We start from the raw sequence: 27,046 nt of genomic DNA on the forward strand, positions 1-27,046 counted from the left end.
ATGTTATTAGCATTTCCAACACAAATGCATGTTAATGAAATGCATTATATTTTACTGCATATATTTATGTGTCATTTAGACTAAGATGAGTGTTATTAATACAAAGCTAAAATGTTACTGAAACGTAGGTCAAATATATAAAAATATTTTAACTATAAATATCATATGGAAAAAGGAACTAAACACCAATCTAATGCATATTAGTGTTGTCAAAAAATTGATACCTAGATATAAATCGATGCTAAAAGTGGTATCTAAATTAGATATTCTATCCCTGTGGTATCGATATTATGGACTATTATACACAGCCTTCTTCAAGTGCACCGACACGCACGACAGCCAGAAGCCATAAAGCAGCCTCCGCCTCCCAGACAAACAGAAGAAGAAGACGCCGCATGGCTACGTTGCAATTTCCCACGCGAGTTGTCTCCGATCCAAGTTTTGTCTGCCAAATAAATAAACAAAAACATAAACAGCGAATTTAGGAGGCGCTTCACAGCCCAACTTAATTAGCATACCAAGTCCGACACGTAGTTGTATATTCACGCTTATGTGCTTAAAGGAAACTCCCGTTTATTGCAACCCGGACTTAATTTCTAGCATGCAGTACGTTTGTTTACTCACGCTGACAACTTTGGTGCTACTTGGATTCCCCGGGGTATTTAGATCCATCGGCGAATCGCCATCAGCGTATATCCATGTAATGGGTGTGGACGGGCACCCATGGTGCAGCCTCTCGAAATAAGACATTATCTGCTCCAAAACATCTCAATGTCGAAAGGTTTTGTTAGGAATCATTAACACGAGTCCCCTGTTTGTTTGGAGCGGGTCTGGGATTTCTAGGCGTAAACAGACTAGCTGCGGCTAATTAACCGGCGCTTTTAATGACGTCACTGCCGTGCGCCAATCTTTTTTATTAAGATTACCGGTAGATGTACCTTTGTCCTACTGTGGAGAAATTCGTTTTCTCCCTTTATTGACCAACAGAGTTGTTCAAAAGTACAGAACAAAACATATGGCAATACATCTTATGACAAAAATGCAACTTAAACAGAGTTTAAGCAGCAAAACATCACTCTGCAAATAGTGTATATATAGTGAGACAATTCATGATTTAAAGTGTTAACTTTCGCCAGTTTTTGTATGCACGTTTTAAAAAATGCTGATACTTGAAAGGTTGAAGCACTTTATACACTTAATTCTTAACATTTAATTTTTGCAATATAAATTGAGGAATGTTATTTTTTGAATAAACTTGTTCAATAAATTGGTGTTTTTAAATAGTATCGAAACCGAGTATCGAGTTTCCCCCCCAGTATCGAATCGAGTTTGAAATTTTAGTATCGTGACAACCCTAATGCATATTATTGAGCCTTTCATAATAAGAGTCTGTTATTCAGCCTGATCATTTTGTTGTTTTATTTCATATTTTTTTAGCAGCAAACCTGTTTTGTTCCACTTGAAACGTTGTCAAATGGAATATTCTATTAATCAACAGAAGCTTAGATTAGAACACTTAACGATAACATATTTGGCCTTTAAAAAAGCGAGGCAGTTGAATGCACAGAGTATGCATGTGCTGGTGCACGGTCAGGATGATACCACCTCTGCTTCAGCCTGAGCCAGGAAAAACCCTGATATAGAGCAAAGTTTTAGATTCACGATCCAACAAGTTAAAAAGTTCAGATAATGAGATCCTTGGTTTCAAACAACATAATGTAAACTAGGAAAATATGTCATTAATTAAAGTAACGTTATTTCATAAACACTTTAGTTTTTAAATCTGACTTATGTTACAACCACATTTTTGCCCCTGATCTGAATCCAAGTTGTTTGATTTTTGATTATCTTCCAATACTGAGTCGTGTTCTGATACCAGGTGGTGATGCAATGCATTAAAAAAGAAGAAGAAAATGGAGAAAGTCCCATAGTCATCATCACACACTGGTGATCTCATTGGAGGGGAGTGGTGAGATGCAGCAGTGGCTGGGCTCGGGAACTATTTGGTGGTTTTACCCCCAATCCAACCCCTTAAAGCTGAGTGTCAAGCAGGGAGGCATTGGGGCCCATTTTTAAAGTCTTTGGTATGACCCGACAGAGAATGGAACCTGATCTCACAGTCCCAGGGAGGACACTACCACAAGGCCACTGAGCTGGTCCCATATTGTCCTTCTGTCTGTATTTGTATTGGAAATGGACTAAAGACAGCTCATGTAAGAGGTGGTAAAATATGAGTAAAATAAATTAAGTCAAATAGATGCAACCACAGGAAGTTATCCAGTGTGATCTACAGCTATGGTAGCTGACATCTTTTCCTGTCTGTAGGAAGTTCATGATCCAATTCCATGATCTCACTCTGAGTTTGCCTGTGTGCAGCTCCGACTTCGGATGTGTGTGTATAGAGGATGTGAGCTGAGAGGAGCAGCATGTTGGTGTACTGACTGTGTGATTCGGCTGCAGCCCAGATTGAACAAAACAAAGCAACAACTGGAGTTCCGTGTGTAAACTGGCCTGAATATGAAAATAGAAAACAAGAAACACAAGAAAAAGTTGTAAACGACAGCGTTACTTTAGAAAAACTATAGAAAAGTCAGACAACTGCTAAACAGCGAATCAAAAGCAGATGTGTAGAAAAACAACTGTTGCTCAGAGTGCTCTTAAAGTTGCTATTTGACTTGCTCTCATGTTTCCATAAGACCACCACCCACTCGACTAGGACATTAAATTCACTCAGGGTATACGCAGAGATCTCAAAATTAAATTTAAGACTTTTTCAAGACTTTTTAAGGCCTTCTAAAAATAAAATTAAGACTTTATCGCAAAGAACTAATCAGCGGTTAAACACTCATATATTGTTTTTACATATTGCATTGCTTCGTTTTCTACTTCATAACGGGTTACGTTCATCCGGGACAACGAGGCTGTAACAATAATGGGCTCGACACACGGGAGGCGACATCACCTCTCCTCCATTCATTTTCTTTTTTTTTTTTCTACCGTGTCCTGTCTGGCTGTGAAGCAAGCAGAATTGATGTCTGAATGCTGGTAACAAGCCTTATAGATTTACTCTCAGGTGGAGCATCAAAGCGTCTGCTTTTAATGTCACGCCTGATACTTAAAACTGTATTGTTATTGTTTTTGAATGCTTTGTAATTCCGATCAATGAGACATGCGCGAAAAAGCGATAATCGCGGGTCTCCCTCCTTCCAAGCGAAACGCGAAAAACTTGCGTGTGAAATGTTGCACTCGTGCACGTGTCGTGCACAGGCGACCCAGCGATGCAATCCCAGAAAGTTGAAACATTTTCAACTTTTCATCGCTGTCGCTCGGACGAGGACCAATCAGCGGAGGTTTCATTCACTGACCAATGAGCGGACAGGATGCTCCATACATCTCCGAGCAAACATGGAGGAGAAGTTGATTATTATTATGTTTTATATAGTAAAATCAGAAGTAAGATTTCACATAACTCTAGCAGCATCTTGTGAAACCCTAACCCTCATATCTACCACTTTATTAAACTCTGAACCGCTTAAATAACCTTAATTCCCTCCAACCTGACACAGCCAAACAAAACAACGGACGTTTCGATTTCGCCATGGAACAGAACGCGTAGACGGCTTTGCCGCTGGCGCGGATCGCCTCCCATGTGTCAGGTAATAAAAGCGACGGCGACAAATTTCGCTGATCGCGGTCATTTGTCGCCTCCCGTGTGTCGAGCCCATTATACGTAAAGCCACATGGTACAAAAATGCAAGCTGTGCGCATAGAAGAACAAAAAAATATTTTACTAGTTTGCATGCATCTATTTTTCATACCTGCAAACTCAGAGGCTGTGAAAAAAGTGACAACTAAATTTACCCCACCCCCCCCAAACAAGGTCCCTGTGTGCTGCAGATTCTATTCTTTACATTTACATGCATTTATTTTATTGAGAATAATAAAAAAAAAAGTTATGTGATTTATTTTGCAGATTGCTAGCTATTTTCTACCAGTCATACTGTTCAAGAGAGCTAAATATAATAAACTGACAGAACTGATCAGATAATGATTAGAGATAATCTAATAATAATTAACAATTATTTTGAAACTAATTCACAGAACACCAAACATATAAACATCTGAAAATATTCCAAATTACTGTAATCGTTTTTCAGTAGGATGACCAGATCCCAACTCACCAAAAGTGGGACAGAGGCTACTCACGGTGGGACGTGATGCTTCAATTCAACGAGAAAATGTAAAAATGGTTTTGAAATAAACTATTCTGCATTTTATCTCTAACATCACTCTTAAATATAAATAAAAGTATTATATGATTGATGTCATATATTCTATTTAAATTAAACTTGAACAGCTGTTTCTCTGTTCCTCTCCAGTTACCACAGCTTAACTCAGGCTGGACCTTCTACTGTGGCTCTGAGTATCTTTAGAAGAGGAAGAAAGAAAATATCATTTCTATAGCGCCTCTCAAGATAAAAATCACGAGGCACTTCAGAAAAACAAAAAATCTAAAAATATAAAAAATAATTTAGAAAATGGTTAAAATATATTTAAAATGAGCAAAAAATAGACAATTGTGATTAAAAATATGTTAAGAAAGAGAGAGAGTGAATAGGAAAGAGGGAAATTAGTGGATCATGAGGAAGGTGGAATAGGTGGGGAGAGCAGAATAAAGCGAGAGTGGTGAAGAAGATCATTCAAAAGCCAGCTTGAACAAGTTGGGACTGTGTTGTGGTGGTTCAACCCGATTTCCACAGAAGCTAGCGATGGATAGCTGCCGCTCTCGGCGGCTGGCAGAAGCCTTGTGGCTAGCACAACACATGTGCGACCTTAACGAGTTTATGCCCATTGACACGATACTTATTTTCTTCTTGCATATCGTACAGTATGCCTCCCTCACGTACCCCTCGACTGGCTGCAGCCATTCTTTGAAATCCGGGATATCCAGCCAGGACGCTGCAAACTTACACTTTCCCATTCTCGTTGTGCGTTCACGTTCACCAACACTCTTCCGTCTTAGCATTTAGGTGCGTTCGTAATATGCACCGGGAACACCAGAGCATTCTTTGCACTTTTGAGCTTGCACCCCGTCCGCCCTGGTGCTCTGAGAGAAAAACTACTAACGCACCCACAACAGCGTAGTATTTTTTTAAATCTTTTTATGCTCCCTCGGTTCGTTAAAAAACTAAAACTAAAACAAACTGTTGGCTATCTAATTCAGAAAAAAAATCTCTATATAAAGCAGTGATAAGACATTTTAATACTTTTTAAGGGTCTTAATTTTTCCAAAATTGATTTATCACCTTTTAATACTTTTCAAGACTCCGCGGATCCCCTGTCACTGAGCTGCATGCTGACTTAAGCTTGGTTTATGCTTGACGCATTCACTTTTCGCTTGTGATGCAGCTCGCGGATGGAACGCGCTTCACAACTTGCAGCCTTTAAGCGTGGTTCATGCGGCTTGTCTCTGCAGTGAGCCAATATTCTCCCAAACGTAGGGGGCAGCATGGAGCTCTACAGCATGCATCCAACACTACACCGTAGTAGAAGTAGAAATTACTGTTTACAACATGGCATTCCAGCATTTTTAACAGCGTCCTCGTCTTTTCCGACAGTGCGAGCTATTTCTCTCCAAGAATTATTAACAACATGTTGATCACGGTGATCTCTGAGAGCTGAATCATACAAATGTCTGTATTTACGAACCTCTGCCATACTAGTTCTTGCCAGTCCGCCATGCTTTTCCGCATCCGACCGTCCGCGTGGTTAGAAAATTTCCTAGGTGTGCGGTGCGGAAATTTTGGGCCGTGCGGAGGCGCGGTGGAGGGGCGTGGTTGTTAAAATGATGCAATTTCGCCACGCGGACCTCGCGGACGCGTCAAGCATAAATCAACCTTTAGCGACTGCACTCTGGAGTCACATGTGGAGGCTGTAGTAAGCATTTTGTTTTTGTCTTTAGCGCTGCAGACCATTTATTGCAGCACGGAAATACTGAATAGTTTCACAACTTTTAAATTAAAAAGATAATCAGTCCATCGCCATTCTCCTTCCCGGCATCTCCGTTCTGCTGACTCCAACCTCCTTTCCCCTTTCAGAACAAAACATGGCACCATGGGGGATGGAGCCTTTGCAGCCACTGCCCCCACACTTTGGAACTCTCTCCCACTAAACATCAGGAATGCCGTATCTCTTTCTACTTTTAAGTCACTGCTTAAAACCCACTTCTTTAAATTGGCCTTCTCTTAAGATCAACCCAGCACCCCCAGTCTTTTTACTATGTTTCATGTTGTTTTATTATGTGTTTATTGCATTTTTTTGTGAAGCCTCTTTGACTGACCTAAAAAGTGCTATACAAGTTCTCTTTCTTAACATTCGTTTCGATGTCTCACTATGGGATACGCCCCTCCGCGGATTCCTCAGAAGCACTTATCTCAATACGCCAATCCTGATTGGCCAGTGACCGTGACGTACGCGTCCCCCTGCTACTATAAGTAGCAAGCGTCCCAACGTACGCACTATTCAATCACCTCTTCTCGCTTCGGTGGTCGCTTATCTCTGAGGTAAGTTAGCTCAACTGTTCACAGACGGAGCATTCTAATATTCTCTCCGTCGCCGAACGTTAACTTACCGTCCTTTTGTCCTGACCTTCACCATAGGCTCGGGGCATAACGAGCAGCTTCACACTCCAGTGCATCTGTTCGTTCTATGCTAACACACCAGTTAGCCAACATGGAAGCCGCTCCTCCCACCAGAGGAGTCGACGGCGCAGGAGCTCGCCTCTGTACCTGTGGGAACAAAATCTCAAGCAAAGACCTGCAGAGGGTCTGCTCGAGCTGCCTCGGGCTGGAACACGCCCAGCTGGCATTGGAAGTCCCCGGGTCATGTGAGAGTTGTGCTTGCTTCACCCTGAAGAGCCTTCGCCGGCGGCTAGCGCACCAAGCTAGCCTGTCGGGGAAGGACCCTTGCCTGCCGGCCCCTGGGCCACCGCCTGGGGACGCCAGCGATCATGTCCTCCCGGAGCCGGAACCGTGTGCCGAACTCAGCTGGGGCTCACAGCTCGAACTGGCCGGTCCGAGCCACCCCGCGGAGGACGTGTTGGAGTTGGACTACGGAGACGACGAGGACACCTCGGAACTCCTCATTTCAGAGGAGGACGACGTCTTTCTCCCCATCGCTCAGGCCTCCATGCCTAGCTTTCCGTCCTCTCCCAGGGATGGAGCGGCTTCTCCGGCCGCCCACCTGGACATGCAGTCAGTCTGCCGACGCGCTGCGACCAGGCTCAACATCCCTTGGCCCACCGTGGTCACTGAGGCTGTCAGATCCCGCTACGAGGGAAAGAAGCTGCCTCAGGCCACGAGGGCGGCAAAGCCCCTCCTTCCCGCCTTCCCGGAGCTACTCCAAGAAGTGAGGTCCTCCTGGGACAAACACACGTTCAGCTCCAGGTCTCCTGTCCAAGGAGCCTCCTCGCTGGACTTCGAAGGGATGGAGAAGACTGGCATGCTTCGCATGCCGCCGATGGAACCGCTGGTTGCAGCCCACCTGCACCCACGGCTCTCGGCGACTTCCTCCAGGCCTCCCGCTCTCCCTGCGAAGGCGGACCGCTTCCAGTCGGCGCTGAACGAGAGGGCGTACAAGGCTGCCGCCATCTCGGTCCGAGCTTTGAATGTCTCCTCCATGCTCTCGGCGTACCAAGCCGAGCTCTGTGAGGACATGAATACGAAGCCGGACCCGGAGGTGTGGGAGGAAATCACCGTACTGACCGACATCTGCCTGCGTGTGCAGCGCTGCGCGGTCCATGCTACGACTAAAGCTATGGGCATGATGGTGCTTCAAGAACGTGCACGATGGCTGAACCTCACCAACCTCTCTGAGAGAGAGAAGGAGGACATTTTGGACATGCCAATCGTGCCTGAAGGCATTTCTGGCTCTGCCCTGGCATCAATGCAGCAACAGTGTGCGGCCAAAAAGAAAGAGGATGAAGCCCTTCATCTCTGCCTTCCCCGTAAACCTTCACCGGCGCTGCCGGCTCGGCCGAACCTGCCTCAGGCAGCTGCCCGAGCCCAGCCTCAGTTCCGGATCCCAAAGCGCCCGAAGCCTCAAGCTGTCCAACCAGCTCCTTCGGGCTCAGCGCCTCGACCAGTTTGGCCTCAGGGACTCGGCAACCAAACTGCTCCACCGCCGGGACAATCCACCAGACACGGCGGTCAGCAGGTGAGGAGGAAGAAGAGGGCAGCCTGTCGGAGTTTTTCCCTCCCGACGCTGTAGCTGGCGGTTCCCCGTTCGCCAGCTCCTCCTGTTCGATGTTGCCATGGTGCTTTCTCCCCCCCCTCACGGAACCCCTCCGGCAGAGTTCCCGAGCGGTCCAGGGTGGGGCCAGGACGTGCAGCCGGCGGTGCCGGCTCAAAACACACGTCACAAGCACTCACATTGTTTTTCACAAACATGTCACGCTCAAGGAGCATTAAAAGGTTCGCTGTCGCATCCAGACAAGATGTCAAGGGCGCAGCAAAAATCAATAAAAATGTCACCCATGAGCGGTTCCAGGCGGGGGCGGCCACCGGCGGACTTTCCCACCAGCCACGGGTCGTCCCCGTAAGCCTGGGCCGTCAAAGCACAAAGCCCCCGCGCATGCGCAGTGGCTGCCACGAGCACCGCTGCCCCACAACCTCTGGAGGGAGCTACTGCTCCGTGTGTCACGGCTGTGTCACCGCTCTCCACTCACATGGAGGAATGGACAGCGGTTTCTGCTTCACGTTGGGTGCTGAGAACTATTTCGAGGGGTTACAGGCTCCAATTTGCTTCTGTTCCTCCTCGATTCTCCGGCGTAGTGTTCTCCCACGCCCAGGGGTCGTCAGCTCACATCCTTCAGGGAGAAATCCCCTCCCTGCTGGAGAAGGGAGCGATATGCATTGTGCCTCCCGATCGGTCTCAGAGCGGTTTCTACTCCAGGTCCTTCCTGGTCCTGAAGCGGGGAGGGACTGGGATTCGCCCGATCCTGGATCTGAGGGCCCTGAACCGATGCCTCAGAAAGTACAGATTCAAAATGCTCACGCTCTCATCCCTTTTGCGTCTGATTCACCAGAGACACTGGTTCACCTCAATCGACCTGAGGGACGCATGCTTTCATATTCCCGTGTACCCTCCACACAGGAAATTTCTGAGGTTTGCCTTTCAGGGAGTGTGTTACGAATACACCGTGCTCCCATTCGACCTCTCGCTGAGCCCGAGGGTGTTTGTCAGGTGTACGGAGGCGGCGATCGCCCCTCTGAGAGGGAGGGGCATTCGGCTGGCCACGTATTTAGACGACTGGCTCCTACTGGCACGGTCCAGAGAGGAGACAGCGTCAAACACACTGGTTGTGATCCATCACTTGTGTGGTCTGGGTTTCAGAATAAACTGGCAGAAAAGCGCTTTACTCCCCTCCCAGAAAACAACCTTTCTAGGTCTGAATCTGGACTCAGGGGCGTTCACGGCCCGTCTCTCGGCACCGCGAGTGAACGCGCTCTCGTTCTGCCTGGCGCGCTTCCGCCTACACAGTTCGGTGCGGTTTGCGTTATGCCTCAGGCTTTTGGGTCTCATGGCGTCGGCTATTTCAGTGGTACCACTCGGCCGTCTACACATGAGAGATTTTCAATGCTGGGTGGCTTCTCTGGGTCTCTCTCCAGTGCACCACAGAGCGTGCAGGGTGACGGTCTCTGCAGCGTGCGTCGCGGCGCTCCGCTGTTGGCGTCACCCCTCCCTCTTGGCACAGGGGGTGCCTTTGGGGTTGGTTCTCGTGAGGAAAGTGGTCACGACAGATGCGAGCCTGTCAGGTTGGGGGGGGGGGGGGGGGGGGGGGGCTCCTAGAGGGTCGCTCTGTCAGGGGTGTGTGGAGCAGAGAGCTCTGGGGGACACACATAAGTTATCTGGAACTCCTCGCGGTCTTTCTGGTCCTGAGGCACTTCCTGCCTTTTCTCTCCGGCCATCATGTCCTAGTGAGAACAGACAACACCACGACTGTGGCTTATATAAACCACCAGGGGGGGCTGCGCTCCATGCGGTTACTCACGCTGGCACGCAGACTGATCCTGTGGTGCAGCAGGCATCTCCTCTCAATCAGAGCCACCCACGTCCCGGGTGTTCTGAATCGGGGGGCGTATCTGTTGTCCAGAGGGACACCCCTGTACGGGGATTGGAGCCTGCATCCAGCAGTGTTGGAACAGATTTGGATCCGGTTCGGCACAGCCGTAGTGGATCTTTTTGCCTCCAAGGAGAATGCTCACTGTCCTCTGCGCGACCGAGACGCTCCACTCGGCGTGGACGCGTTTGTGCACGACTGGCCACGGGGACTGCTTTACGCTTTTCCCCCAGTGGCCCTGATACCACCCACCTTGCTGAGGGTACGAACCCAGCTCCACACTCTCATTCTGGTGGCCCCATACTGGCCAGCCATGCATTGGGTGGCGGACATTTTCCAGCTCCTGGAGGGCCAACCTTGGAAACTTCCACTTCGCAGGGACCTGGTGTCCCAAGCGGGAGGCTCGATCTTCCACCCTCATCCAGAACGGCTGGCCCTGTGGGCCTGGCCCCAGAGGGGCGCGGGCTAGTGTCAGCAGAGCTGCCCCAGGCAGTCATTCGAACCATTCAGAATGCTAGGGCCCCCTCCACTAGGTCCCTATATGACTGTAAATGGAGGGTGTTTGAAGCCTGGTGTCAGGGCAGGGAGGTCTCACCCCTCCAATGCCCGGTGAACGTCATTCTGTCTTTCCTGCAAGACTTGTTGGATGGGAAGAAGGCTTTCTCCACCATTAAAGTGTACCTAGCAGCCATTTCCGCCCGTCACTTGGGTTTTGGGAAGAAATTGGCAGGTCAACACCCCCTGGTGTGTAGCTTCATGATGGGCGCGCGCAGGCTTCTCCCTGTGTCTCGACCCCTGGTGCCCTCATGGGATCTGTCCTTGGTGCTGTCGGCCCTCTCCGGGCCTCCATTTGAACCTATGGACGGCCTGGACCTTAAGATCCTGTCTCTTAAGGTGGTGCTACTCCTGGCTTTGGTATCTGCAAAGCGAGTTAGTGACTTACAGGCTCTCTCTGTGCACCCATCCTGCACCCAGTTTGCACCCGGTGACATGAAGGTGTCCTTGAAGCCCAACCCTGCCTTTGTGCCTAAGGTGGTGGGCTCCTTTTCTCCTATTATCCTCACAGCTTTCTACCCGCCACCCTTCTCCTCTCCTGAGGAGGAGCGGTGGCACAAGCTGTGTCCGATTCGCGCGCTCAAGGAGTATGTGAATCGGACGGAGAACCTTCGCAGGGGGGACCAGCTTTTTGTGTCATGGGGTGGGCCTCGTAAGGGGAAACCCGTCACAAAGCAGAGGCTTTCCCACTGGATTGTGGAGGCTATTTCTATGGCTTACTCCTGTCAGGGCATTCAGGCTCCTGTTGGGCTCAGGGCCCATTCTACTAGGGGCCTGTCTGCTTCTTGGGCCCTTTTTCGGGGGCTGTCAATCCAGGAGATTTGTGCTGCAGCAAGTTGGGCTTCTCCACTTGCATTTGCACGCTTCTATAAGCTTGATGTTTCGGTCCCTGCAATGACTCACACGATTCTGGGTGTGGGGTCTTTGGTGGGCCAAGACGTATCCCTGTAGGTTGGTGATCGCTGGATAAGCTGTCTGGCAATACGGGAGTCTCCATATCCCATAGTGAGACATCGAAATGAATGTTAAGAAAGAGAACTTTAGGTTACTGTCATAACCCCGGTTCTCTGAGTAACATGAGTGAGATGTAGGGCTGTAGCGAAGCTTCGATGACGTCGACGGCTCGATTCTAAAAATTCGTCGACGTCAGATCCGGTAGTCGACGCACCGCGCCCACTTGTTGCATCCCCAGGAGTTTGTAAATAGAGGTGGAATCTGCCTGTTTTTCCTCTAGTTCGCCCTCTTCTCCGCCTTCACTAACATCTCAGCCAAATACCGAAGACCCGGAACAAAGTCCGTCCGCTACTAGGTTCCTTTCCTGTTTTGCCCGCCTTCGTTTCCCGGCAACGGACAACAACTTCCGGGGTCAAATGCGCTGCTCCGTCTCTATAGCAGATGCAGAAAATCACCGGGAGTGTTTCTCCCTTCATAAAGGAGCTTCTTTCAGACATTAGGAGAGCTGTTTTGGTGGTAGCAGTCTCTCCTCCGTGCTGGTCTGTTTGCTGCTGGGTGTTTTTGGTTTATTTAAACTTGGCAACTTGAACTTAACGTTGGTAAAGCTACTGTTAGCATTTTCGCTAACAGCTTCTTGCGTTTGGATAAGCTGTTACGTTTTGGTTTAGAGTTAATCTTTTTTCAATCCAATCCAATCCAATTTTATTTATAAAGCGCATTCACAAGAAATGACAACCAAACAAGGCGCTGTACACTAGAAATGTTGGTTAATTAAACAAGCGATATTTAAACATGTTGAACACATATAAAAAATAATAATTTGTGGTACAAATTAATAAATGTCTAAATGTAATAAAATCTCCCTTTTGTTACATTTAGAGTGTTTTGGGTTTTCGGTTTAGTTTAAAATATCACCTTGAGGTTGGTTTAACCACCCAGTTTAGAGTTTGGAACTTTGGAGATTCTTATTTTGGTCCAAAACCCTGTAATCTTTGCCCAGCGGGACATCCCTAGTTATCTGTACTTTTGTTTTAATTCCCCACAGGCAGAATTAGTTTTATTACTCCCAACCTGTGGATGGAAAGATTTGGTTTTTTGTAGTTGTAAATAAACCCGATCATCATTTTAACTTTTAAATCCCACATTATTGTCCCTTCCTTTTTGCACACGAGCCAAACTCCCCAGGAAGAGTCTTAACACCACTCGCCACACACATAAGTGACCAAGACGAAGCAGCATGGAGACACTCCGTCTCCAACCACCTCTCAGGCAGCAGCCTGCACTCCCAAGTTCTTCACGTCACCAGAACATAACCAACCAACACAATAAAAGCAGTGTTATACAAAATGGGAGGCCTGTAGTGTTTATTCTCTTACAGTAACAATTTATCAACGTTTTGGAGGAATTTATTAGAGATTTTTTGGTTTTTATTAACTGTGCAATAGAAAAATAATCATTAGATTAATTGTATAAATAGTCATCAGAATAGTCGACTATTCAATAAAATAATCGTCAGAATAATCGTTTTAAAAATAATCGTTTACCCCCAGCCCTAGTGAGATGTCTCACCAGACAACCCTTCTTGCTGGGCGAAGCGAGAAGAGGTGTTTATCTTGAATAGTGCGTACGTTGGGACGCTTGCTACTTATAGTAGCAGGGGGACGCGTACGTCACAGTCACTGGCCAATCAGGATTGGCGTATTGAGATAAGTGCTTCTGAGGAATCCGCGGAGGGGCGTATCCCATAGTGAGACATCTCACTCATGTTACTCAGAGAACCGGGGTTACGACAGTAACCTAAAGTTTAATGTATTATTATTATTATTGTTATTATTGTTATTATTATTGTTGTTATTATTACTATTACTGTAAATCCTCTGATATTGGCCTGTATTCAATTAACGGCCGGGTATCACATTTTGGCCGGTGTCGGAGTCGGTGGAGGTGAATAATGGCCGTTTTTTTAAATTGTGGCTGGGTGGAATGTGGTAACAGGCAAGTACCACAGGGGGGCGGTTGTGTCATCCTTCTAACTTTTGATTTGCCAGTGATAGACCACGAGGGTAATTTTAATCATGGCAGGTGCGAAGCCGAAAATTTGATATCAAGTTCAAAGAGATCGTGCTGATATATGCTGCGGAACGGAGCAAGCTGCTAAACGTTTTAACATCAACCCATCAAACTGGATGAGGATTAAACTGAATTGGATTACCGGTATTTTATTTTTTACTTTAAACTGGACAAAGATTGAATTGAATTTGAGGGGTTTTATTTTATTTTTACTACAACCCAAACGAGACGAAACGATTCAACTTTGAAGCTGTAAGGTGGCTGTTGCCTTTTCTAATACCGGTATTTAATAACGTTTAAAATGCATTACAGGTATGTTTGCTATTGTTTTGTTACAATACAGTATTTCCCTACTGTTATTTAGCCTTGTTGTTAATGTTTTATATGCAAACCGTACCACGTTATGGTAACTGTACATTTTCAATAAATGAACCTAGTATTTTATAGGTTCAAATAGACACACCCCGTTTTAATTCATTCTACCGGTAGTTCATTTTGCTCAAATAGAAATTGAGGCCTGCCTCAAATTCTGACCCTCCTTCCAATAAAGGCCTGGAGCTTGAGTAAAATACAGGCCCTGGCCTGTATTAGAGGATTTACGGTATTATTATTACTACTACTTTTATTATTATTATTATTATTATTATTGTTATTATTATTATCACTTACAACCGCAGAAGGAAAAGTGTATCCCCACTCCCTGTTCAGCCATTTTCCTGCACCAGATCTGGCTTTTACAGATGTTTCACACCTGTGTGAATAACACAGCTGTCTAAGAGAAAAACCACTTCTCCAACTCATTTACTTATTTACATATCTAAAAGGTGGCAGCCCTACCTGTGTCCATGCTGTCCAGGTCCAGGTGGTGAAGAACATACGATGAATCAGTCCCAGCTGATGGATGATCCTGAAGTGGTAGCAGGTTTTCTTTAGCCGGTGTTTAGCTAACAGCTGCAATAGAAACAAAGCAGGAGAGCTGATTAAGATGCTGCCTCAGAACAACGCAGGAGATTAAAGATCCAACGCTTTGGTTCTCGCCAAAGGAACAGCAGCAGACCCAGAGGGCAGGAAGTCTAGAGAAAAGCTTTTCTCACCCACAACCTGATTCTGGAGCTGCGATTGTCACGAAGACCGCAGAATATCTTCTCTGGTTCTGGAAAGAACTCCACCAAATTGTTGAGGAGGAGAAGAAAGTTTCCACAGCCTGGTGAGAAGATTTCTGCAGCAGCAGCAGTTAGTCGCTTTAGCTGATCAACTCTCCCAGAGACTGAAGTGAAGACATTTTTTACTGCAGAGTCTCAAACATTCTCCTCACACTAGAACAACAACAACCTAGCTCTGCTAGCAGCTTCCGGTTTCTGCTTCTTCCGGTGGTCGGTGACTAGCGTAAAGGTGCACTATCGCCACCTGCTGGAGCAGAATACACCTGTGTGTTCAGAATGGGACTAATAAAACACACATAACATGTTATATTTTTATTATTTTAGGTGATCTCTTCAAAAGCCACGAAAAACAAGTAAAATACTTTTTCCTTTATGATGTTTTTAATCTAAATCGGACCAGTTTTATTCTTTATGAACTTCAAACAAACTAAAAAATCTTACTTTCTATAAAGAATGTGCTAGAAACTTCTGATGTCGTTACCTTTATTTTTTAGCAGCTCTGGGAAGCAAATAAAAAGTGTTGGGAAAGTGCTGATTTAGTCATTATAGCTTCATGTAATACTTAATGAGGCCATCAGAGGGCGACGCTCTTGTTTTCTCCACTCACTGAGCTCTGATGGGCAAAAGTAAAACAGACGTTTCTATTTAGAATAAATATTCCTCAGTCGACAGTCAAGTAATGAAAGTCGAGTCGACTTCGACTAGTCGTTGATGACGTCATACGCCGGAAGCGGGGGGGGGGGTCGGGGGGTCGGTCGGTAGGTGAGAAGGGTCTGGCTGCGGCCACTGTGGAGCTCCACAGTAACCGGAAACACGTGACCTCCGCACTAACCGGAAACACGTGACATCCACAGTAGCCGGAAGCATGTGAGCACCACAATGGCAATAAACACATGGATACCGCGGACGTCTTGCAAAGGTTGGGACAGTCTTTCTTAAATAAACTCGCCGTTAGTGATTTCATAATTCTGGTTTTCTTACAGTGATCATGTTGCCACTTTTTTTTGCGTTACAACAACATTCCTTCTGAGAGACAGCAGGAGCGATTTGTGGCAGCGGCAGCACGAGTGGCACTTGCAGTGGCAGCTCTGATACTTCCGGGTGGTGCCACGGCTTTTAGTGGCACCCGCGGCTTTTAGTGGCACTAGCCACGCCCCCTACCACTGCTGCCATTACACTTCCCGGTGGTGCCACGACTTTTAGTGGCACTAGCCACGCCCCCTACCACTGCTGCCATTACACTTCCGGGTGGTGCCACGACTTTTAGTGGCACTAGCCACGCCCCTACCACTGCTGCTCTTGCCTGTTAGTGGCACTAGCCACGCCCCCTACCACTGCTGCCATTACACTTCCGACTTTTAGTGGCACTAGCCACGCCCCCTACCACGACTTTTTAGTGGCACTAGCCACGCCTCCTACCACTGCTGCCACGGTACCTGCGGCTGTAGTAGTGACCTCAGTAATTGCAGCACTTATTGCATCATCGGCCTCATCATGCCAACGTTTTTATTTTTTACTTTATTAACAAAATCAAAACAACAAGGCTGTCACCGAAAATATTTGAAATATTTCAAGCGGTTTACAAATGCGTTTCCCAGTCACTTCATGCATATACAGTGTAATGCAATCAGAAGCGTTAATGCATTTATTTTTTCCATCATTTTTGTTGCTCCCCCAGACGAATCCGTGACAGATCTAGTGGAAGATCCACAGACACTTCCGGGTGGAAGACCGGCGGTGGGTCACCGGCCTCCGGTACAGAGTCAGGAAAAGCAGGGGAGCACCAGAGCCAGATGGAGAGCGCCAGAGCAGTTCTCAATTTCTGAAATAATTTATGACAACTGCTACCAATGTGGATTGTGGAATAAAAAGAGATAAACTGTTAGTTTTCTCAATATTGTCATTGCAATCGGGACAGATACCGCCATCTGCCGGCTTAAAATGGTATTGCAGTACATTTTAAACAACTTGGGAGTGAAAAGGCTGTTTTGTCACTACAACGGATTTGGGGATGTAGTTTATTGTTAATAGATATTGTGGTTTCACAACAATAAAGTTTTGTATTGTGCATATGGATTTATGAGTAGTACGAAACAATGTCTGAGTTTCTTGTTCTTTAAATTACAGTCCAATTAATCATACATGTTTGAAATATAATGCTGAAATATTAACCTCTGAACATTTTTTGTTTGTTGATGATATTTCATTTTTAATTTATTATTATTTTGCATCATGATTTATTTTATGGTGTAGTGTCATGTGGTAATTGTTGCAAATTCTAAATGTAATTTTTATTTTCCTCAACTGAGGTCATTTTTATTTGCTTTATTCTTCAGTACGTTGAATGTAGGTTACATTGTAAACTGAATGTATGTGAAAACGAAGATTGAAATAGTTTAAAAAAAGTTTAAAATGTACTGCAATAACCATTTTAAGCCGGCAGATGGCGGTATCTGCCCCGATTGCAATGACAATATTGAGAAAACTAACCGTTTATCTCTTTTTATTCCACAATCCACATTGGTAGCAGTTGTCATAAATTATTTCAGAAATTGAGAACTGCTCTGGCGCTCTCCATCTGGCTCTGGTGCTCCCCTGCTTTTCCTGACTCTGTACCGGAGGCCGGTGACCCACCGCCGGTCTTCCACCCGGAAGTGTCTGTGGATCTTCCACTAGATCTGTCACGGATTCGTCTGGGGGAGCAACAAAAATGATGGAAAAAATAAATGCATTAACGCTTCTGATTGCATTACACTGTATATGCATGAAGTGACTGGGAAACGCATTTGTAAACCGCTTGAAATATTTCAAATATTTTCGGTGACAGCCTTGTTTGTTTTGATTTTGTTAATAAAGTAAAAAATAAAAACGTTGGCATGATGAGGCCGATGATGCAATAAGTGCTGCAATTACTGAGGTCCCTACAGCCGCAGGTACCGTGGCAGCAGTGGTAGGAGGCGTGGCTAGTGCCACTAAAAGTCGTGGTAGGGGGCGTGGCTAGTGCCACTAAAAGTCGGAAGTGTAATGGCAGCAGTGGTAGGGGGCGTGGCTAGTGCCACTAAAAGCCGTGGTAGGGGGCGTGGCTAGTGCCACTAAAAGTCAAGAGCAGCAGTGGTAGGGGGTCGTGGCTAGTGCCACTAAAAGTCAATAATCCAATAATACCTAGCTGCGGACATTGCCCAGGAAAAACGTTTTTCCTGGGCAATGTCCGCAGCTAGACCTTACTCCTAAAAGTCGTGGCACCACCCGGAAGTGTAATGGCAGCAGTGGTAGGGGGCGTGGCTAGTGCCACTAAAAGCCGCGGGTGCCACTAAAAGCCGTGGCACCACCCGGAAGTATCAGAGCTGCCACTGCAAGTGCCACAAGCGCTGCCGCTGCCACAAATTGCGCTCGGTCCTGCTGTTCCTTCTTATTTAATTGTTTTTTCCCATCATGCGCAATGGCAGAGAAACACAGATATGCTTTTTCCTGGGCCTGGTTTAAGTAAAAGAGTTTGATTAACGGCTTCTGTGGGCGAGAAGAAGAAAAAACACGTTTTGCATTAGAGTATGATTTATTGTTGGCGTCAGAGATGCAAAATAACGAATACTTCAATACTGTACTTAAGTAGAATTTTCTGGTATCTTTACTGTTGTACTTTTTTGTGCCTACTGTATACTTCTTTATACTTCTACTTCTCACATTTTAGCACGCGTGTCTGTACTTTGTAATTCGTACATTTGTAAATCAGCCCCACGCACGCGTGCTTTGGACGCAAGATTACTTCAGGATTTTGTACATAAATTATATTTTATACCCTGTAATTCTTACTTCCACTTGACTAAAAAGTCGAGTCAATGCTTCTACTTTTATTTGACTATTTTTAAACAGAGGTATCTAAACTGTAGTAAGGAACGTGTGCACTTTTGACACCTTAGTTTAGCGTCAACACCGTACATTTCGTCACAAACAGATTTATATATTTATCAATACTTGTATTCGTTATTCTATTCTGTACAGCTTTTTTATTGCCCCGATTTTAGTTAGCCCCTGTTCAATTGACTGTTATATGTCAATAGAAACATATCTCACAAATGAAAGTGTGTTGTAAAATGTTTGTTTTTTTCAAGAATTTTCCTCCCAAATCTATTACATGCTAACTGTAATGTGTTATTTCTGCTAAAACCTGAACTTAAATGTGTATATGGTGTTTATCTGTTTTTCTCTCTGTTTTAGATGCACATATCAATCTGGAATTCGGGGTTAAAGCCAGAATTGCAGGAATGCAACACGTGCTGCAGAGGACTCTTTCACTGCCCTCTGTGCCCCACTTCCAGCCCTACTGTCAGGGCAAAGATTGAGAAGCATCTAAGTGTGCATATGAAAAATCCTTTGCATTTCAACGGTATGTTTGTATTAAAAATACTTTATAGTTATAAATATGCACTTTTTAAGCACTTCTGCAGTATCTTTGTTGACTTAAAAGTTGCTGTTGACATTGTACAGTTCAGTGGTAGTTATGGACTTACACAGAAAAGGGGTGTTCAAGTTAGCAGGTAAGTTTAATGTACATTTGTGTTCATAGTTCATTGTGTACATTATGTGCATGTTCTTATGAGTAAATTTATTATAGTGAGTGACCTCAAAGCCCCGGAAGACTTCAATGGTGAACATGACATTGAAGGTTTTTGGAACTCTGTTCACCTGGAAATGATAAGCCGTGGGTTTTTTTTCCAAGTGAGTGATGGCAAAAACTTATTGAAAGTCATTCAGTGTTTTAAAGTAATTTAGATTGTAATTAAAAACATGCCATTTTCTGTAGGTGGTCCGAAGAATCTATTTTCAGTTCTACCAAGTTACACGTCCTGGGCACCATGGATCGGGAATGAAACTCGAACAAGTGACATTGTGCTTAACACAGAGTTTCAAAAAGTAGGAATAAGCTCTTCACATGAAGCAAAGCTTAGCGGTGTCACAGAAGACCGTCTGTTGGATGAACTCGCAAAACAAAAGGTAACATTGCTTTTATGTTTTCAGAAGATGTGACATAAAGTTCAGGGGTTGTTCCATTTACATTTTTCCCTAATTACTGTCAGGTTGGAGTGGTGAGAAAATTGTGTAAAGCATGCAACATCGACTCCAAAGGCTCCCGCTTTGATCTCATCACCAGACTGAGGGAGAAGATGAAGAGCAGGCAGACATATGATAAGGTGTTTCAAAGCATATGGGGTGCCTCTGGTAAGCATCACTTAGCGATTATTAGAAGTAGCATTAAAATATGTAATTACAATCACAAACAACTTTTTAAATCTTTGCTTGCAGGAGGATGGTCTGTAATACTATGTCCACATGGCATTGTATACAGCGTTAAATTTAATCTTCGTGCTGAAAGTCCCCGGGATTTTGTTGACCTTCTCCTGTCCTGGAAGCACATGCCAAACGTCTGTGTTTACGATTTTGCGAGGGGTTTGGTGGCACACACCAATTTGCGGGTTCCTGATAAACTGCCATTTCATCCACATGAAGGTCGACTGGCTGAGCCCACTGAGGAAAATGTCAAGGCTGCACAGGATGGAAGCCTGAAAGTGAATCTTCCATGGCTACATGAAAGGATGGATAGTGTAAATGAAAATCCTCATCCTGTCACTGGATCATCTGACCATTATGTCCTGTATGATAGATTTCATGAGGGAAATACAAAAGATCCCAAGGACATATTACGCAGAATTCAACTTGTCCCAGAGCTGAAAGGCTGGCTGAACAGTCAAGTTGTTGATCAGTTCTTTGCAAACATGAGGAAAAACAATTACTTTTTAAGTAACATGAGTCCATCCACACACGTGTTTACGATGAGAAATATAACTCATCATTATAACACTGTCACCAACAAGAAACTTCTGGAGAGGCAGCTAAGACATGGTCGACTTGGAAAGATCAATATCTCATTGTCGGCACTGGGTCAAGCTGTCGTAGGTAAGTACATGCATTGTCTCATGACCAGAACGCTACCATTGGTCACATGTTAGATTTGTTCCTATCTGTGTGACGTGTTTGTATTGTTTTCTTTGTGTACCTAGCCCCACAGGTGTGCAGTAAACCCAGAGAAACCACAGAAACGGTGTTGAACCCAGCACCTTCAATGTCTGGTGACACTGGTAAAATTTCTTATTTTGAATAGTGATTGTCATATATAGGTGAAATAATAATCTTGCATTCATTATCTTGTTGTAGTTGCGGGCTCGTAAACGAACTTATCTGCTTTTTCAAATGAATTTCCTTCTGTAAACAGTGCTTATTTTTCTTGCATTTGTATGCATTTAATATGCATTCTATGCAGTGTTTTGTCTGAAAACTGTTAAAGTCCCTACAGATCCTCAGGAAGGAGTTGACAACAAGAAAGCCAATAGAAGGTCAACAGATGCAACGTTTCCTGACCTGTGTGGACCACCGTGCGAAGCTCTGACAAAGCCTGAGAACATTTTGGCCAGCCGTTCATCATGGTGTTTTGTACCGCACCCTGGCCAACAACAGCTTGTATGTTAAAGTTTTCAGATGTCGCAACGTGCTTATCTGATTTTGTCATCCACAGTCTATGACCTCTCTGTTTTTTTAGCTCAACTATGTTCTGGACATCAGCAGACCCAAAGATGAGCTGATTGTTGAAACGTCTTCTGGATGCCTCACGCGGGCAGATTTTTGGACACTGGGTTTAAACAAAGAAATGGAATCGACTGTAAGTATTTTGTTTCTATGAATATGAAATAATAAAGTGTACTTTGATTTTTTTAAATGATTTTTTCTGTTTCAGATTGCAAATGGCTGTTTTGAGCTTATCACTAAAATTGTTCAGTCAAAGGTACTGTCTGTTGTATAGGATGATTGTCCAGCTTTACTTTAAAGAGTTGTTGTTTTAAATGTGCTGTTTTTACATTCCAGGGGATACGCATTTACATAGGAAATCTGTACGTCACCCGGACTTGGCTTGCACCCTATGGCTGTGATCCATTGCAGTCCTTTCCTGTAAGTGTACCGTCCTTTAAAGAAACAAGCAAGTAATCCAAAAGATTATTTTTTTATAACTTTGGTGAGAGTTCATATACAGAATAGTTCAAAATAAAATTCTGTTTCAGACTGATGCTCAGAGGATGGACACCCTCTCTGGACACCTGCTCATTTCCAGTTGTGTGTAAGTCTTGTTTTTTGACACGTACAAACTGTTAGAATGTTGCTATGTGTCTGAGATGTATTCAAGCTTTTATGACGCAGTTTCAAAAGTCTTTGATTGTGATCGCTTGCAATGACATTGTTTTCAGGTTTGAAGTCATGGCTAACTGTCTTTTAGGTACTGAAGCCACTTAAAAGAGAAATCCTCTTTCTTGACCCATTATACACCAAGGCAGGATTTGGTGGCCAACAATATGTTTCACTTTTGCGGTCACATTTTTATAAGCATTTTTGGTTTGTTCCAGAATTTTCGGGAACCTGTTCAGTGTTCCAGGTTAAGTGCATGATCATGTTCTGCTGATCTTGAGTGTTCACACATACAGTACACTCACATGCTTTTTTTTTATAAACTATATCAGCACGATGCTTCAACATTTTATTCTATTTCTCATCTTCACATTCTGATCAAGTCAGTGATGCTGTCTTTAGATGAGTTTCAGACATAAATAGGGTCTTCAAATATTTTAGTTTAACATAAAACACCATTAAATATTAGTTTATAAAATATGCCAACCTCAAATTAAAGCTGAAAATGCTTTATTTTGACCAACTGTGAGCATGTGACTGTACTTTTTCATTCTGTTATGCTGTTTTGTTGAGGTCGTGTTCCTAAGGCCTGTAGTTACAGTTGGTGCTATTAGCAATAAACATTTCACACCCATCATGATGATGTCTGTTAACTTGTGAATGTAACTGTCTTGAAAAAAAGGAATCTTGCAGTGAAGCTCATTCCCGGGCAGTGGTCAGAAAAAAACAGCTTTGACTTGAAGGAGGTATTTATATTTTGACTTCTGTTCTATGTTGTGTTAAAGTTTACACTCCTTAACAATATCAACATTTTCTGTTAAGCTCTGGCAAGCTATTTGCACACTGGAGAGAGGAAGCCAAAGCTGTGCTTGAAGGACAACACGTGCCCATTTTCAGACTGAAAAAGTGCAAGTTCCAGGAAGTCAGTCAGGTCAGTATTCACTTTAAACAGTAGTGTAATTACATGGTAAGTGACATTTGAATAACTGTTAAAAAACTGTTCTGCAACAGAGAAATAGCTGTGTTTTTATCCCCATTTGCCTGACACAGGAGCCAGCAGTTGTTGAAGATCTGCGTCCTGCTGTGCAGTGGGTTGTCCAAAATAAGGCACTTTTCCGTGGACACGTAACAATGCCAAAATATCTGTCCTTAAATCAAGGGGACCAGCAGAGGGTCTTAAGAGACCTGTCAGAGGAAGAAGACACTGGAGCAAGGGACATGTTCCTGTTTGTTTTTCTGTTTGCAGAGGACATGGAGCTCTTTTTGAAAGCATGTGCTGATGAGGAGGGACTAAGGGTCAGTGCTATGTTTGACATGTAATGGACAAATGAAGGCACTGACTGTGTTTGTTTGTTTGTTTGTTTGTTTGTTTAATATGTTGTTGTTGTTGTTTTTGTATAGTACAAAATTCCAATTAAACTTATTTCAAAATGTTGTTCACTTGATTCTGTGTCCATACTTATAAGAAAGGATTACAGTGTAACAGCATTAAATGTAAATGTAACAGCATTTTTTTATACTTGTAATTTCAAAATAAAAAGCTTATTGTTGATATTAACAGTAAAGAATTGTAATCAATAATAACTGTATACATTTTAAACATTAGCACTCTGGGCTCTATCCTGGCCATTTGTGGCCACTTCACTCAAGATTCACTTATTCTTTTTTTTTTTTTTTTTTTGACTGCTGCACTGCAGTGGACCAAAAGAATGACACGGGTTTGATTTTAAGGATCTGATAGTTATGTGTGTTGTGCATGACATTGCCACACAAATATGTATTTGCAAGATCGAGTAGAATAAATTATGATGCATCAAATATTACATAGGCTGCAGTGAATTTCTGTTGATATAGACTATTGAGCTTTGAGTTTCCCAGTCAAACTTAGCTTTGAAGCACATGCTAAAAACACTTTTACTCTTGTACACTTCATAACAAGACAGCATAACCAAAATATTAACAAAATATATATTATTAAAAAAATCAAAGCTGCAGCACATACAGCAACAAACACTGTTAGTAAATGTGTCCTGGAGTTTATGCAGGTGCAGAAAGTGCTTCTGCTGTAAATAAGCCTAACAGCTTCCAGATCACTTATTTTTCTGGAAAGATGGTAGGAAGGACATCACTGCTCATTTCTACAGTCTCCCAGATCTTGGAATACAATGCCTTTGTACCATGGAACCACTTCACAGTACTAGGAGTCCATTAAAACCTATAAAGAGAGTGATCCTGGAAGAAATGGGGCACACACTAGTGACCTCAACAATTGCAAGACAGCCTTTTCCCCGATGCTCAGATGGGGAAAAAAAGGAACTATCATGAAGACATTAGGACTTTATCACCGTTGAACAAAAATAATAGTGCATAATAATCTATGTTGATGTTAATCAATTAGATGTCCCAGACTCTACTATTAATAATACAGCAGTCCCTCGTTTATTACAGGAATTACGTTCTAAAAATAACCCGCGGTAGGTGAAATCCATGAAGTAGCCAACTTTATTTTTTACAATTATTATAGATGTTAAGACTGTAAAAAACCCTCACTACATGCTTTATACACTTTTCTGAGACGGGCACGCTTCTTAATGCTCTCTGATCGCTATGGTAACGCGTAAATAGTTCTTTCGTGTTTCCGGTTACTGTGGAGCTCCACAGCTAAGACACACTACTACAACCATACATTTCACACAGGGGCTTTTTATTTCTCAGCAGCATCAATAGTAACAAAATCGCAATTTGGTCAAAGTCAATTTAAGTAAAGTTACGTGTTTTTCTGGTTACTGTGGTGGTGACGTGCTTCCGGCTACTGTGGAGGTCACGTGTTTCCGGTTGCTGTGGAGCTCCACAGCGGCCGCAGCCAGATCCTTTTGGGGGTAGGTTCGCTGGAGTTTTTGACAATTAAAATTGCGCCCACATTTTCTAAGTTAACACATCTCTTTTAACAACGGTAGTTTCTGCATCCTACTTCAGCCCTCTTCCCCCTGCCCCTGCGCAGCAGCCGCAAACTCACTGATGCGCCTGCAGCCTCTCGGAGTTCCTGCTGCTCTAAACATTAAAATAATGATTTTCTGTTCCTCACTTCTGATTACCTTCAGTGGTGTCTGTTTGTTGCAACCACCAGGTAGGAAATTCTTCCTCCCTGAGACGCTGAATAGACTTTCCTAGCTAAGCGACATTTTTGTAATGTTTACAGCCTGTTTGAATTTGGTAGCACATGTTCACAATTTTTTATAAGGTTTGCTGTTCTCAGACTCAGGTTGGTGCTTTGTTGAGACCTTTATCTATTTTCGCATACGTGCTAGTTTTTCTGGTCTTGTTATTGTACTTTGTTTATTTTCCTTATGTCTTTGTCTATTATCTCTTTAAACACAAGAGGTTTGAGAAACCATCTAAAACGAAAGGCTATATTCTTATACTGCAAACATCTTAATACTGACTTTTGTTTTGCACAGGAAACACATTCAATTGAACAGGACACCAACTTCTGGAAATCACAGTGGGGGGGCGACCTGTGGCTGTCTCATGGGTCGGAGCGTTCAGCCGGTGTTTGTATTTTGAAAAACCGCTTTAGTGGAAAAGTTTTAAATTCTGAACGTGACAAAACCGGTCGTTACATATTGCTAGTCCTAGAGGTTGCCGGTGTAAGTTATATTACAGTTAATGCTTATGGCTTCAATTCGCAAGCAGAGAACATGTTTTTTTTTTGATAATTTGAAAGAACGTCTCCTTTACTGGTTATCTAAATACCCGAAAGCTTCTATAGTTTTAGGCGGGGATTTTAATACTGTGTTAAGTAATCGCCTGGATAGGCTGCCTTCAAGGAATGAAGGCTCCCCTAATATTTATGTGAAGACATTCTTACAAAGCTTTGATTTAACTGATACATGGAGAGATACTCACCCGCTACAGAGATCATATACATGGAGCAACAAAACTTTATCAAAGCAGTCTCGCATTGATCTCTGGCTTATATCCAAGGATTTGAAAAATGTGATTACAAATATTTTACCAGCACCCCTATCTGATCATAAGACTATTCAAATTATCATTCCTTCTCTTTCTCTTGGTCCTCCTAAAACCTCTTATTGGAAATTAAACAGTACAGTCCTTAAACACAAGGAAGTGACCTCTAAGATTGAGCGTTTCATTCGACTATATTGGGACAAAGCTCAAAATGAAAATCTCTTTAGCATTAACTGGGAGTTATTGAAGTACGAAATTGCAAAATTCCTTAGAAAATATAGTAGTGATTTAGCTAAAAAAAGGAGATTAGAGGAAAACGACACTATACTTAAAATTGCATTCCTAACTTCTAAGTCATTAGATGCACTCACTGAGTCAGAACACTTGGAGCTTACCAATCAGCAGCTCAAGTTAGATGAGATATATAAACGAAAAGCGCAAGGTGCCTTTGTTAGATCTCGCCGCAAGTGGCTCGAAGGGGGCGAGCAGAACTCTGCATATTTCTTTAGCCTAGAAAAGCAGCAATCTAGAATTAACTCCATTCAGCAATTAAAAATTGATGGAACAATCATTGATGACCCAAAAAAAATTTCTCAGTATTGCGCCAAGTTTTATAGTGATCTTTACAGCTCAAGATATTGCTCTCAGGAAGCTTCTACCTTTTTTAATTCTGTCCCTAATATTAATCAGATTTCTGAAGCTGACTCCGATTTTTGTGATGCCTCTATTTCACTGAAGGAAATTACTAATGCTATTAACCAGCTAAAAATAAACAAATCACCTGGAACGGATGGCTTTACTGCAGAATTTTACAATCAATTTTCTCAGAGCCTAGCTCCATTTTTAAAGGAAGTTTTTGCTGAGAGTGTTTTCAAAGGCTCCTTACCTCCTACATTAACTCAAGGATTAATTGCTCTCATTCCTAAACCAAAGAAAGACTGCCTCCTACTGGACAACTGGCGACCTATTTCTTTACTGAACAATG

At 43.7% G+C, this 27,046-nt stretch overlaps 2 protein-coding genes across 7 annotated transcripts in view; one reads left to right on the forward strand and one right to left on the reverse strand.

Annotated features, from left to right (window-relative positions):
• The window catches only part of LOC139071536 (gastrula zinc finger protein XlCGF57.1-like), a 73,316-nt gene extending 58,247 nt beyond the window's left edge, over positions 1-15,069 (reverse strand). For 5 of the 6 annotated variants that reach the window (XR_011521389.1, XM_070554083.1, XM_070554086.1 and 2 more), the window contains exons 1-2: positions 14,794-15,069; positions 14,537-14,650 (exon numbers count right to left, since the gene is read on the reverse strand). Coding sequence is in view for 2 of the 6 variants with exons in the window: in XM_070554086.1 (XP_070410187.1) it covers positions 14,537-14,546 (10 nt within the window). In the remaining 4 variants the exon portion in view is untranslated. Of the gene's footprint in view, positions 1-14,368; positions 14,451-14,536; positions 14,651-14,793 lie in introns of all 6 variants that reach the window. The other variant, XM_070554084.1, reaches the window with a different exon arrangement.
• A 633-nt stretch (positions 15,070-15,702) lies between these two features.
• LOC129157495 (uncharacterized) lies at positions 15,703-23,527 on the forward strand. Its single transcript, XM_070554089.1, has 16 exons — positions 15,703-15,781; positions 19,078-19,246; positions 19,348-19,397; positions 19,475-19,578; positions 19,664-19,854; positions 19,938-20,079; positions 20,164-20,814; positions 20,919-20,996; positions 21,203-21,375; positions 21,455-21,574; positions 21,650-21,697; positions 21,778-21,861; positions 21,972-22,027; positions 22,775-22,838; positions 22,915-23,023; positions 23,143-23,527. Exons 6-15 carry the CDS (start codon positions 20,025-20,027, stop codon positions 22,963-22,965), a joined length of 1,380 nt encoding a protein of 459 aa, XP_070410190.1. The 5' UTR covers positions 15,703-15,781; positions 19,078-19,246; positions 19,348-19,397; positions 19,475-19,578; positions 19,664-19,854; positions 19,938-20,024; the 3' UTR covers positions 22,966-23,023; positions 23,143-23,527.
• Positions 23,528-27,046: the final 3,519 nt, after the last annotated feature.

The sequence above is a fragment of the Nothobranchius furzeri genome, chromosome 8, assembly GCF_043380555.1.
Source record: "Nothobranchius furzeri strain GRZ-AD chromosome 8, NfurGRZ-RIMD1, whole genome shotgun sequence".
Lineage (NCBI taxonomy): Eukaryota > Metazoa > Chordata > Actinopteri > Cyprinodontiformes > Nothobranchiidae > Nothobranchius > Nothobranchius furzeri.